The 14,208-nt window shown below is 40.5% G+C and overlaps 1 protein-coding gene across 1 annotated transcript in view; it reads left to right on the forward strand.

Annotated features, from left to right (window-relative positions):
- Positions 1–14,208, forward strand: part of LOC114030668 (fer-1-like protein 6) — a 193,435-nt gene that overhangs the window by 100,744 nt on the left and 78,483 nt on the right. The window contains exon 21 of the mRNA XM_027845519.1: positions 459–608. Within this exon, the coding sequence (XP_027701320.1) occupies positions 459–608 (150 nt within the window). The remainder of the gene's footprint in view (positions 1–458; positions 609–14,208) is intronic.

Here is a 14,208-nt window from a genome sequence, read left to right on the forward strand (position 1 = left end):
GAAGTGGGATTTGAACCCCCTCCTTGTGACTCCAAGGCTGATTCCCTACCCACTATTACTTGCTGTGCTCTCTGGCACAAAATAAACGTAGACACACATACATACATGCACACACATGTGCATGTATGTACTTATTGAATACAATTTGCTTAAAATGTTCCTGGACCTCCCTAGACACAGTCCTTTGGGTTTTCCTTAGGTACTTGTGTTTATGAGCAATCACTGAATAAACTCTTGTTTCCTGAGTCTAGGGGGTGTGGAGAGAGACAGTGGAAGAAAAGCTGGCGGAAAGGCGAGAGGGGAGCCCTGGAAAATGTGACCAATGGAAATGCAAATTCCATGAGCCTTAAAGATTATTTTCTAGGTTGAGGGTCATGTTTAGAAGGGATTTTAAAGGACAGGATGGTCACCAAGCAGATGTCATTGATATCAAGGAAAAATTGTTTTGTTTTCCCTAGGGGAAACCAGAATACTTAGGCTCTACTGTGGCTACTCCCGTTGTGAAGCTTGTGGACCAAGAGTATGAACCACCCAGACTTTCCTATCACCCAATTTTTTGTGGCCATCTTGATGGAGGGGACCTTCTCGCCGTGTTTGAACTTTTGCAAGTAAGTGGTCAAATACAGGCAACTCCTCTTAGGACAACACCAAATATCAAGGTGCAGCAGGTCACTGAATGTCACAGATCACTGGAGACAATGTCAGACAAACAATCTCAGTGACCCACTACAATGGGAAGAATCCTGGTTTTTATACTTACTGGATATATGATGATGTGAAAATCACTGTATCTTTTTTAAACTTCATTTTCCTCATCTGTAAAATGGGGACAATAATACTTTCATTACATAACTCATAGGGTTGTTGTGAGAATAGTAACATAAATATTCATCTTTATATAAATATGTATGCATACTATGATATACTTCAGCGGAAAAGTATTTTGTAAAGTCAATGTATTGTATAATCATTATGTATTAATATTTAATGCATATATTATTAATAATATTCACTATGCATTTATAGCATGCACACATTTGTTTAGTGCATTAATGCCTAACAAGAACTTTCCTGAGAGTTAATATATGGTAATAAAATCACACCATTTCATAAAAAATTAAAATAGAGAGTGAACCTCTGATTTCATTGGTATACAGAACTACCAGTTTCTTATACTAATTTGGAGGTTAAATGACTTGCCCAAAATTAAACAGTCAGGATGTGTCAGGGGCAGGACCTAAATGCAAGCCTTCTTGGCTCTGAGTCAGGCTTTCTATGGCATGCTGCCGATGATTTATAATTCTTATCAGATGATGATAATTATCTCCATTGCTTCGGTAGGGCCAGGATCTCATTGCCATAGGCATTTTCTCCATTGGTGCAGGTTCAGCCAGTCATGCCTTCTTCTCCTTTATGATTCTCATCCATATTCTTCCATGGATTCACCACAAAGGATCCATCTGAAATGTGGGGAGCCTTCCTCTAGATCTTTTCACATTCTGTGGGTAGCAGACTAACACTCAAGCTGTCTATCGGATAGCCTTCAGTATCACTGCAAGACTGGCCCACATCCTTGTCTAACAATACATTTCCTTGGTGTTATCTCCTACACTTCTTTTTCTGCATAAGTCATTGTGGGAGATAGAGGCTGCCTCTTGTTGATGCCCACCATGAGTTTCTCCATTGCTATTTGGGACATCCATAACTTGGATCCCTTGGAGAATATGAAGATCCAAAGTTTGCAGTTATCCAGCAACTCCAGGAGAACATTTATGTTGAAAATATGGGTTTTATGCTAAGGATTCTCTTGAGATTGATGAAAGTACTGGGCAGCTTCCTAAGGAAAAGGCTATATGGGTTGGCATAGAGGTATCAAATATGTAATCCTAACACTCCTGAGTGGCAGAACCAAATGAAAAGGCAATTGAGAAATATTTAACAAAATAAATAAATAAAAATGCAATAGAACATAAATTGTGTCAATATGTGATTTTCTAAGCCAACATATGACTGAACAGGATTTAGTGGCCCTGTTTCTATTTGAGTTTGATTCTACTAGTGTGGTAGATAGAATGTTCAACCTGAAGTCATATATACATAGCACATTAATATACATATACATATATATGGACATACATATGAATGTAACATGGGCCTATAGATCTATGCATATGTATTTATATCATACACACATATGCAACAATTTCCTGCCTCATTTGGCTTCTTAGAACATGTCATAACCATGACTCATCATGAACTTGTTACAGGGGACAATCTCCTACTAACCTATTTGAAAGGTTTGATTATGTGACTTAGAAAAAAGTCTTCTTACACCAAAGACCCCCTAGAGACCAGGGACCCTATCTTCACATGAGATCCCAATGTCCAATGTCTTTGTGACAATTCAATAGAATTAGCTTTTAATTATCTATTACAAGATATGGACTCCCTGATGCAGACTATCAAAGCTTACAGATAAATTATCCAGTGGGTGTAAGACTCATTTTGTGGTGTAGTGGAATGAGTACTAGACTTGTAGGAAGGAAGGAAACAAGCATTTATTAAGCACTTACTATTTTCCAGGCACTGTGCTAAGCACTACATATATGTACACGTGTGTGTGTGTGTGTATGTATATATGTACAATCTCATTTATCCTAACAACAATCCTGGGAGGTAGGTGCTATTACGATCCCTATTTTATAGTCGGGGAAGCTAAGGCAGACAAAAATTAAGTGACTGCTCAGCATCTTAGAGCTAGTACCTCCTCGTGATATCATTGTTCCTCATTGAGGATGAAGGATAAATAACAACAAAAACAACAACAGCTAGTAATGACCAGAAACAGGAAAGGTTGAAGGCAAAAGGAAAAGGGACAGCAGAAGATGAAATGGATAGATAGCGTCATGTAAACAACAAACATTGGACAGGATCGAGAGATAGTGGTGGATAGAAGGGCATGGTGTCCATGGGGTCACAAAGAGTTGGACATAATTGAATGACTAAAAAACAACAACATAAACATATGCCAGGCACTGTGCTAAGGGCTTTACAAATATTATCTCATTTGATCCTCAAACAACCCTGGGATATAGGTGCTATTATGATCCCTATTTTATAGTTGAGGAAATTGAGGCAGACAGATGTTAAGCCCAGGGTCACACAGCTAGTAAGTGTGTGAGGCTGGATAGGAACTCAGGTCTTCTTGACTCTAGGCCTAGAGTTCTATCCATTGTCACTTGAAATTGCAACACTAATTGTTGAGTGATAGTACAATTAACATATGAATGTAAGAATTGCTACAGCAGGCCAGACTCATGCTCCAGCTAGCCAAGGATTCTGTCTTTTCTGGTGGCATCAGTGAGTATGGTTGTTTTCTATGATATCAATATCAAGAGGTTAGGGACTTACTTTCCAAAAAGCCCTGACATCCTTTAGTGACCCATTGTGGACTTCTCTTTCATGTATTTTGCCTTCATTGAACATATTTATATGAGGAAAAGTAAATTTAGCATAAGTCAGTATTTAGGGAAAACCCCTGGTTAGGAAGAGGGGTTAGGGTGGTCCATAGTAGAAATAGAGGACTTATCCTTCAAAATAGGTTGGGAAGTTAAAAACCTAGGCTAACTTCAGGGCTGAGACCCAATGGGCTGAGATAAATTGGTGAATCACTTACTAGTTGAAGCAAATCCATGGGGATACAGGAAAGATCAGAGTATCAAGCTAATAATGATAATAATACTTTAAGGTTTGCAAATCATTTTACAAATATCACATTTTATCCTCACAACAATCCAAGGAGGTAGGGGTAGTTATTATTTCCATTTTGCAGATAAGGAAACTGAGGCAGACACAAGCTAAATGACTTGCCCAGGGTAACTTAGCTAGTAAGGGTCTGAAGCATGATTTGACCCCAAGTCTTCCTGACTCCAGGTCCAGAGTTCTACTTACTGCACCACTTAACTGCCTAGTCACTAGGAAGGTTGAATACTTAATCCTAACTCAAGATACTTCCCAGAACCTTAAGTCTTTTTACTCTAGAGATCTGTACCAGATTGCCACAGGTACCCTATCTGGTCCCGGGCAGGTTCACCTGCTTTCTACTAAGTCAGGCACCCCTGCTGAGGCAAAGACCCATGCATCTGTCATGTAAAGTAAGAATGACCCCCTTTCAGCCCCCTTTAAGCTAGGCCAAGTATGTTAAGGTTTAGTGAAAGAATCTATGCTTACTTACCATTACTTTTCATGATTTTATAGCCTTAGATCCTCACCCCTCTTAACTTTTGCTGGCCATATTACAATACTTCCAGGATCTGTGGTTTTGACAGAATGGATTCGTTCCCCTCCCCTGAACCTCACCCTCCACCAACATGTGTCCCAGCATCTCCACTCAGTCTTCCTAAGTTGTGGCCAAAATAATCCATCAATACTGGATGACGAATCTCTTTACACTTGGCTTTGTTGGTCTTTGGGCAACTAGGTGATGCAGTAGATAAAGCACTGGGTCTGGAGTCAGGAAGACCTGAGTTGAAATTCGGCCTCAGACACTTAAAAGCGGTGTGACTCTAGGCAAGTCATTTAACCCTGTTTGCTTCAGTTTTCTCATCTGTAAAATAAGCTAAAGAACGAAATGGCAAACCACTACAGTATCTTTGACAAGAAAACCCCAAATGGGGTCATGAAGAGTCAGATACAACTGAAACAACTTAACACAACAAGGAGTCAAAGAATCAGCAGGGGAAAAATGAGATGAAACTATTCCCCCCTATCTGAAAGCTAGGTAGGCTCGTCATTAGATGAATATATTAAATAACAACATTTCCCTTAAACGTTAATACCCTTCAAACACTACTTTCTTTAAAATACTAAGAACTTCAATTTTGGTTTATGGTGTCATTTCTGTTTCTAAAAACAGCATAACTATGATATATTTGAATTTGAGCCATCATTCCATCAGCACTCTTGAAAATTAATTTCATTCAAGTGGCACCTTTCATTAAAAATACGTCTCTCATGACAGCTATTTTCTTTTGTTTTCATTTGTGGGTGTTTGAAAGTCTAAAGGCATAATTCAAATACTAGTATTGCTTTTTAAAGGCCAAATAGCAAGATTCAGCTTGCTACCGTAACTTTCTTAAAGACATTGCTGTTGTTGTTCAGTCATTTCAGTTGTGTCCTACTCTTTGTAACCCTGTTTGGGGTTTTCTTGGCAAAGACACTGGAGCGGTTCGCCATTTCCTTCTCCAGATCATTTTGCAGATGAAGAAACTAAGGCAAAGTTAAGTGACTTGCCCAGGGTTCCCCAGCTAGTATCTAAGGCCAGACATGAACTCAGGTATTCCTGACTCCAGGCCTGGCACTCTATCCACTGAACCACCCAGTAGCTCCATGTCTTAAAGACATAGATACAAAGATACAAGGGAATTTTCCCTCTCTTCTCCTTGAAAGAAAACATGGACCATCCTCTATGATGAGACTTTATGTCAATACTTCAAATCTAAGACACATTAAGTGGCTAAAATTTGCAGAGCCCTGTTACATATTCAAAGGTGAATAAGACATAGTCTTTGCTTTGGGGAAATTTTTTAATCTAATAAGGGAGATAAGAGCAAAGAATCATACAGTTAGAAATGGAAGGGTACACATAGACCATTGAAAGGCCCCCTCATTTTATAGGTGGAGTACTAAGGCCCATAGAAGTTAGGTGACTTTCCCAAGGTCAGAGAGGTAGAAAGCGTCAGAACTACTGTTTCAACCCTGGGCCTGTGACTCCAAATACAGTGCTCTTTCCATTGTACTGTAGTGGCTCCATTTCAATCTAAGTCAATAAACATTTTTTAAGCACCTATTATGTGCCAAGTACTGTGCTAAGCACTGGGGATACAAATAAAAGCCAAAAAAAAAAATGCTAGTTCCTGCTCTCCAAGGTACTTACAATCTAATGGCTTCACTAGATTGTCATTCTCATGCTATCATTTACATTCAATCTCTACTGCCTCGTTCCCAACTGCCTACAAACAAGCCCATGCCACCCTATCCTGAAAAAAACTCACTTGATCCTTCCAACACTGCTAACTGTCTCCCCCAACTTTTCTGCCCTTTGAAGCTAAACTTCTTGAAATAGCTGCCTTCACTTTCTCTCCTCTCACTTTCTTCTTAACTCCTTACAATCCGGCTCCAACATTGTCATTCCACTAGAGCTGTTCTCTCCAAAGTTACTAATGATCTTAGTTGCCATTGAATTTAGTCTTTTCTTTATTCTCATTCTCCTTTGCCCCTCTGAAGCCTTTGACACTGTTGATCCCTCTCTCTTCCTTGATACTCTCTTCTCTCTAGGTTTTTCAGGACCCCACTTTCTCCTGGTTTTCCTCCTAGTCATTTGACCACTCCTTCTCTGTCTCCTTTGCTGGATTCTCTTCCATATCACACCCTCTCTAACTCTAGATGTCCCTCTGGATTCTGTCCTGGGCCCTCTTCTCTTCTCTCTCTGTACTACTTGGTGATCTCATCAGTTCCCATGGATTTAATTACTATCTCTATGCTGTTGATTCTCAAATCTACCTATCCTGCCCAAATATCTCTGCTGACCTCCAATCTTGCATCTCCAACTGCTTTTCAGAACTCTTGAACTGGATGTCCAGTAGACATCTTAAAGTCAACATGTCCAGAACAGAACTCATTATCTTTTCCCCTGTCTAGAGGGCCACATGTGGCCTCAAGGCCTCAGGTTCCCCACCCCTACTGCCTAAATCCTTCCTCTCTCCTACCTTCTCTATTAATGTAGAGGGCAACACCATCCACCCAGTCCCTCAGGCTCACAATCTAGGAATCATCCCGGATTCTTCACTATCTCTCACCCTCATATCCAAGCTGTTGTCAAGGCCTGCTGATTTTACTTTTGTAATATCTCTTAACTGCCACATTGCCACCACTATAGTACACGCCCCCATCAGGATATTATTGCAATACCCTGCTGATGAGTCTACCTACCTCAAGTCTCTCCCCACTCCCATCTATCCTCCATTCAGCTACTAAAGTGATTTTCTTAAAGCTCAGGTATGACCATGTCGCTCCCCTACTCAACCAACCCTGTTGCCTCCAGGAGCAAATACAAAATGCTCTGTTTGGCATTCAAAGCCTTTTATAACCTAGCTCCCTCCTACATTTTCAGTCTTTTTATACCTTGTTCCCTACCACATACTCTTTGATCCACTGGCCTCCTGGCTATTCCAAGAACAAGCCACTTCATCTCTTGACTGGGTATTTTCTCTAACTGACCCCCATGCCTGGAATACTCTCAATCTTTGCTCCACCTACTGACCTCCCTAGCTTCCCTTAAGTCCCACTAAATGTCCTTTTTTACTAGAAGTTCCCTCAACCCCTCTTAATTCTAGTGCCTTCCCTCTGTTAAATATTTCCTATTTGTCCTATATATAGCTTGTTCTATATATATTTGTTTGCATTGGGCTATAAACTCCTTGAGGGCAAGGACTTTCTTTTGCCTCTTTTTGTATCCCCAGTACATAGCACAGTACTTGGCACATAGAAGATGCTTAATAAATGTTAACTGATTGAAAAATATAAAACACAAATTAAACTATGGTGAGTATATGAGATATATATGAACAAAATGATGTGTGAGGTCAGAGGAAGTAAAGTTCATTTCTTATTTGGGGGGAGTGTCAATACAGCTTGAGTAAAGTGGGGATCACAGCTCCTGAAGTGAAAAGAGAATGACCTTTAGAGGCAAATGTCCTACATGGGGGCTACTTCTGGCTCCACTATTCTTAGCTGTGCAACTTGGGGTAAATAACTCAACTTCTGTTTTCTTATTTGTACACTCGATTCTAATCTAGTACAATTCAAGAAACATATATTAAGTCCAAGGCAATGTGCTTGACTCATACAAATGAAGCCTACTCTACTCTCAAAGAGTTTATGTTCTATTGAAGAGAGGCAAGGAGACATGCCATAATTACCATCGTTATCATAGCTGATGTTTGCTGTTGTCGTCCAGTCGTATCTGACTCTTTATGACCTAATTTGGGGTTTTCTTAGTAGAGATATGAAGTGGTTTGCCATTTGCTTCTCCAGCTCATTTTACAGATGAGAAAACGGAGGCAAACAGGGTTAAGTGACTTGCCTAGGGTCACACAACTAGTAAGTATCTGAGGCCAGATTTGAACTCACAAAGGTGAGTCTTCCTGGCTGAAGGCCTGACACTTTATCCACTGTGCTACCTAACTACCCATCTGATGTTTGTCTAGTGGTTTAAAGTTTATAAAGTACTCTACCTACATTATCTCATTTATCACAGTAAACCAGTGAGACAGAAATGATAAGTATTATGTTTCCCATTTTATAGATGTGAAAACTAAGGCATGTACAAATCCAAATGAATACAAGGTAATTTGAGGAGAGAGGACACTAGCAACTGTGAGGTTCAAGAAAAGCTTTGAGTAGGAAGGAGAATCTCAGCTATGCTTTGTTTTACAATTTCTTCATTTCTCATAAAGTCATTAGATTCCATTTACTGTATTCTAATTTTTAAGGAAGTATTTTCTTCAGTGAGCTTTTGGGTTTCCTTTTCCATTTGGCCAATTCTGCTTTTTAAGGCATTCTTCTCCTCATTGACTTTTTGGACCTCTTTTGCCATTTGGGTTAGTCTATTTTTTAAGGTGTTATTTTCTTCAGTATTTTTTGGGGGGTTTCCTTTAGCAAGCTATTGACTTGTTTTTCATGTTTTTCTTGCATCACTCATTTCTCTTCCCAGTTTTTCCTCTACTTCTCTTACTTGCTTCTCAAAATCCTTTTTGAGCTCTTCCGTAACCTGGGACTGATTTTTATTTTTCTTGAAAGCTTTGGATATAGGAGCTTTGACTTTCTCTTCTTCTTCTGGTTGTATGATTTCATCTTCTTTGTCACCAAAGTAAGATTCTGCGGTCTGATGTTTTTTGCCGTTTGCTCGTTTTCCCAGCCAATTACTTGAGTCTTAAACTCTTTGTTAAGGTAGGGATCTACTTCCAGTGTGGAGAATGCACTGTCCCAAGCTTCAGGGATTTTGTGCAACTGTTTTCAGAGATGCTTCTAGGGACCTGTAAGTTTTTAGTTCTTTCAAGGTGGTGTGATCAAGGGCGAGGTGTCTATTCCTTTCCTGGCTTATGCTCTGGTCTATGAGTGACCACAAGTACTCTTTTCTGCCTTGGAACTGTGAGGAGGATTCTCTCTCCACCACCACCATCACAAGCTTCACTATGCCAACACTCCTCCTTGCCCCACGACTGCCACTCACACCTGTGACCGAGATCTAAGCATGGGCAAAGCAACAGAATCCTGTCTCGGTGCCAGCAAAGAGATCCCTGCAATCACCCTCTGATCAGTTGCTCAATACCCCCCTCCATCTGTGGGCTGAGAACTCTGGAATTAGCTGCCACCCAGGGCTGTACTGGGACTAGGGCCAGACCAAGCTCATCTCTCACCGTGGTCCAACAGACCTTTCCTACTAACCTTCTAAGTTGTCTTTGGTGTTTGTAGGTTGAGAAGTCTGGAAACCACCACAGCTCCCCTTGATTCAATCCCTGGGGACTGCTCCAGGTTCACTGAGGCGTGGTCTTTGCCTGCGTGGCCACGCTGAACTGTGATCCTCTCCCAACCCAGAGCAATAGACCTTTGCAATCAACCATTCAGGTTGTCTTGGGCTGGAAATTTGTTTCACTCTGTCTTTGTGTGGGTTCTACTGCTCTAGAATTTGTTCAGAGCCATTTTTTACAGGTATTTGGGGGATTTGGGGGAGGGCTCAAGCAGTTCACTACATTTACTCTGCCATCTTGGCTCCGCCCTCTCTTAGCTATGCTTTAAAGAAAGCTCACTGCTCTGAGAGGCAGTGATGAGGAGGAAGTGAACTGTAGACATTAGATGCCTGCCCTTCTCCCATTGGGGAGTTCTTCCTAGAAGCTCTATTTTGAGGAAGAGTCCAGGCCATTTTATCCTTCATTCTTCAGATTTCATCCACCTCTACCTTTACCTCTTCCCACTTTTTAGTTCTTTCGTATGTGCTGTTTTCTCCATTAGATGGAAGCTCCTTGAGGGCTCTATATTTTTATTACCAGCACTAAACACAGTGCCTGGCACATAGTTAGGGCTTTATAAATGCTGGTTGACTGAGTTACTGTTAAAGAAGCAAATTGTATGACAGTTTGCCTGGAACAAAGACTGTAAATGGAGAATAGTTTGAAACAAGTCTGGAAAGGCAGGTGGGACCCAAATTGTAGGGAGCCAATACATTTCAGGCTGAGGCATTTAGATTTTGCCCTATAAGTGACAGAGATCCATTTAGGTTTTATTTTTGCTTGTTTGTTTTATTTTGCCAGACTTATAACTTGGGAGAAATATAGGGTGTCCCAAAAGTCACAGTGCATTTTAAAGTTTGAATAGTTTTAAGATTGCATTAAGACTTTTGAGACATCCCATATTTTGAAAAGTATAGTGAGGATGGATCAGATAGTCGGAGACACTAAAAATGCCAAGATGAATTAGGAAGCTATTGCAATAGTCCTAGTGAGAAGTGATAAGGACCAGAATTAGACTGGTATTTGAATTAGAAAAAATGAGGGCAAAGCAAGAGATGTTGGGGATTTAGAATTGCTAAAATTTAGCAACTGATTGGATAGAAGAGAGAGAGATAATGTAAGCATCAGGGAAGACTCTGAGATCATGAACCCTGGTGACTAGGAGGATAGTAACAGAAATACAGAAATCGGGATTAGGGTACAGGGATTTATGGAGAAGATAACAAGTTCTATTTCAGACACATAAAATGGAGACAATGATACTCGTGTTACACGGAGCAACTATCTCAAGTCACTGCAAAAAGTATGCATTGTCTCAAAGAAGCAGGTTTGGCCTAGTAGGTAGAGCCTACTAGGGGTCAGGAAAATCAGGGTTTAAATCCTGCCTCTGACACCCATTGACTATGTGAATCTGAGCAAATCACTTCCCCCCAGGCAACTTACCAAAACTACTGGTTACAGAATAGATGTTGATTTACACTGGTCGGAGGAATTTCCTATAGGGAATTCTCTGTACTAATGAAGTAATGGGAAACAACTGGAGTTTATTGAGTCAGAGGGTGACAAGGTCAGACCCATGCTTTGGGAAGGGGAAATAAAATTTAAATTTCTAAGTTGGTTAGACCACACCTAGATACTAGTGTTCAGTTCACCTAATAAATATTTTACTAAATGCCTATTTTGTGCCATTCACGGTGTTAGGTGATAGAGGAGATGCAAAGTTAAATAAGTCACTTTTGGGTACCACATTTTAAGAGGAATATTGATACACTGGAGCTCATCTAGAAAAGGACTACTAGACTAATGAAAGGTCTTGACCAAGTATTGGTCTCAGGAACTGGTAGTGTTTAGTTTGGAGAAAAGAAAAATTAGACACAAAATGATGACAGTCTTCAAGTATTTGAAGAGCTCTTATGTGGAAGAAGGATTTCAGGGATGGGAAACCTGCTGCTGAAAACTTGAGTCCAGGTTTTACAAACAAATCCTTTTCTTAAGGGGATTTGTTCTGTGATGTTTGAATTCAGTCAAAGGGCCACACTTGAGGACATAGAGGGCCACATGTGATGTCGAGCACACAGATTCCCCATCCCTGGATTAGATCATATCCTATAGAACCATATAATGTTAGATCTGGAACCTTAGAACTCCCTGAGCCCATCCTTCTTACTTTATAAATGGGGAAATGGAGAAAACAGAAAGAAAAGGTCACTTGCCCAAGGTCACACAGATAGTTAATAAGAGAGTCAAAACCTAAACCCAGGACTCTTAATTTCAAATGGTTTGCTTGGCTCTAGAGGACTTTGTTCTGTTTTGCATGTCCCAGGCCTATAATTGTATCATGGTAGGGAACATCCAGTATGGAAACTCCTTACGCAAGTATAGATCAGTTACTCTGTAACTTACAGTCTTAGAGCATTGCCTTAGCCATTGAGATGCTAAGTGACTTGCCCAGTGTAACATAACTAGTAGGTATGAAAGGCAGAGTTTGAAGCCAGGTGTTCCTGATTCTAAGGCTAGAACATTATAGACTAAACTACATTGCTGCCCCAGAAGGCATAATTTGAACCAATTTATAGAAGCTTCAGTAAGGTAGATTTTAACCAAATTTAAGAAGTAATTTCCTATCAATTAAAGTCATCCAAAGTGTCGAGCTCCTAAGTTACCTTCAGAGGCATTGAATTTCCCATCACTGTAGGGTCTTCAAGAGGTAATGTTGTAGTTTTTGGATTCCATGGCTGGGGTTTCTTCCAATATTATCATCCTAAAATGTGATTCTAGGATCTATGTATCAGCTCACATTATTCCTCATTAAATGTTCAAATAAAAGCATTCCTCTTGAAGGTTGCTGTGACTACAAAAAAGTTGTTGGATTATCTGTGCATTCCATTTCTCTATGCCTGATCTTACTGACCTCATAAGAAACATTACAGTACAGTATCATTTCAAAATGCATGCTGCATTGTAGGTGCCTTGGTGTGGGGATTAGATGAGATTGGATTAGATAAAGAATTTATTAAAGATTTACTATGTGAAAGGAACTGTGTCCAGCTCTGAGAATATATATAAATACAAGAAAAGGACAAGAGTTTACATTCTAATTTTTGTTGTTCAGTCATTTTTTCCGTCATGTCTGACTCTTTGTGACCCTATTTGAGGTTTCTTGGCAAAAATACTGGAGTGGTTCGCCATTTCCTTCTCCAGCTCATTTTACAGACGAGGAAACTGAGGCAAACAAGGTTAAGTGCTAGGGTAGCACAGCTAGTGAGTGTTTGAGGCTGGATTTGAATTCATGAACATGAGTTTTCCTGACTCCAGGCCTGGCACTCTATCCACTGCACTGGAGGAGAAAGTGAGGCTGGTGACTACACAGCCCTCCCTCACTTAAATCCAATTGAGTTGCAGGTCATGGCATCACCTCCCTGATGTCATGGACAAACAACAACAACAACAAGCGTTGTACCACCTAGCTACCCTTTACGTTCTAATAGAGGAAGACAATACATTAAAAATGGGCTAAAATGGGTGGGGGAAAATGTACCTGAGTAAGGGCTAGGTCAGAACCATCAGAAACTGAGCCAAGCTAGAGGTGAGCATAACTAGCTGAAGGTTCTTCCTCAAATGGAACTCAACAATTGAAGGGAAAGATTACAGGAATGGAGGTGTCTCCACTGTGAGAAGGCTGCTGGGGTGAAGGTAGAAAGGTAGTCTGGAGTCGAGAAGGATCTGAACCAGGTTAGAGGTTTAAAAGGAATTCAGATGGGGTGGGGGATCTGGATTTTCTCCTGGGGGTTGTCACTAAGCTCCATGTAACTAGATGGGGAAAACCTAGCGCCGATCTTTTGAGTGTTGGCCTACACTGGTGGTATTTTGGCCCATCTGGCACTTGAACCAACCCCGTCTGCTCATCTAAAATTCTCACTGCAGCAGTTGCTGTGGTCTTTTCAGTACACCATCCTATTTGATAACTCAGATGCCAATATTATCCCATTGCAAAAAGTAACTGCATGTTGGCCTGGAGCAAATCCATTAATTAGTTCAATCTGTAAAGTGCTTTGGGATCTCTCCTGGTTTGAATTGCCCTGGAAATAATTGATTGGCTGTGATTGGCAAGGCTTCTTTCAGGAATTCATCTAGGGCGTTTTCCTATCCAGAGCATTTCATTGGCCAAACTCATCAAGCAGCCCCAGGAAGAGGAAACATATGGTGCTCTGTTTTCAAGATAAAACTAGAAATTGTAGCAGGATTGCGTCTGTGCTGTGGCTTTACTCTCTGCAGGGAGAGTCGATTATTGGCTTTCTAGATTATATACAGCTTTGGACACTGAATTGCTTAACTCTTTGCCACAATGTCAGGGATTCATCATCGTTCTTGCTGAGCTCCTGTATACAGCCCAATCCATTTGGAACCTTCATTATCCTGAGCTTGCTTTGTGTTCCTGGTATCTGACCCACTCAGAAATATTCCTTTTTTCCTGTGACTGTTCCTGGTAATAAGCTCAACCGCACCTGCTTCTGCCAAAACACCAGCTGTGTGGGAAGCAGAAATGACAGGAAATCAAGTTTCCCTGGCTTGAGGCTCAAATCGACTTTCTGGCATATTTTTTTGTTTTCCTTTTTTGTTTTCTTTTCCTGGTTCATTG

This window comes from Vombatus ursinus, unplaced genomic scaffold (genome assembly GCF_900497805.2).
Source record: "Vombatus ursinus unplaced genomic scaffold, bare-nosed wombat genome assembly UNPS02014973.1, whole genome shotgun sequence".
Lineage (NCBI taxonomy): Eukaryota > Metazoa > Chordata > Mammalia > Diprotodontia > Vombatidae > Vombatus > Vombatus ursinus.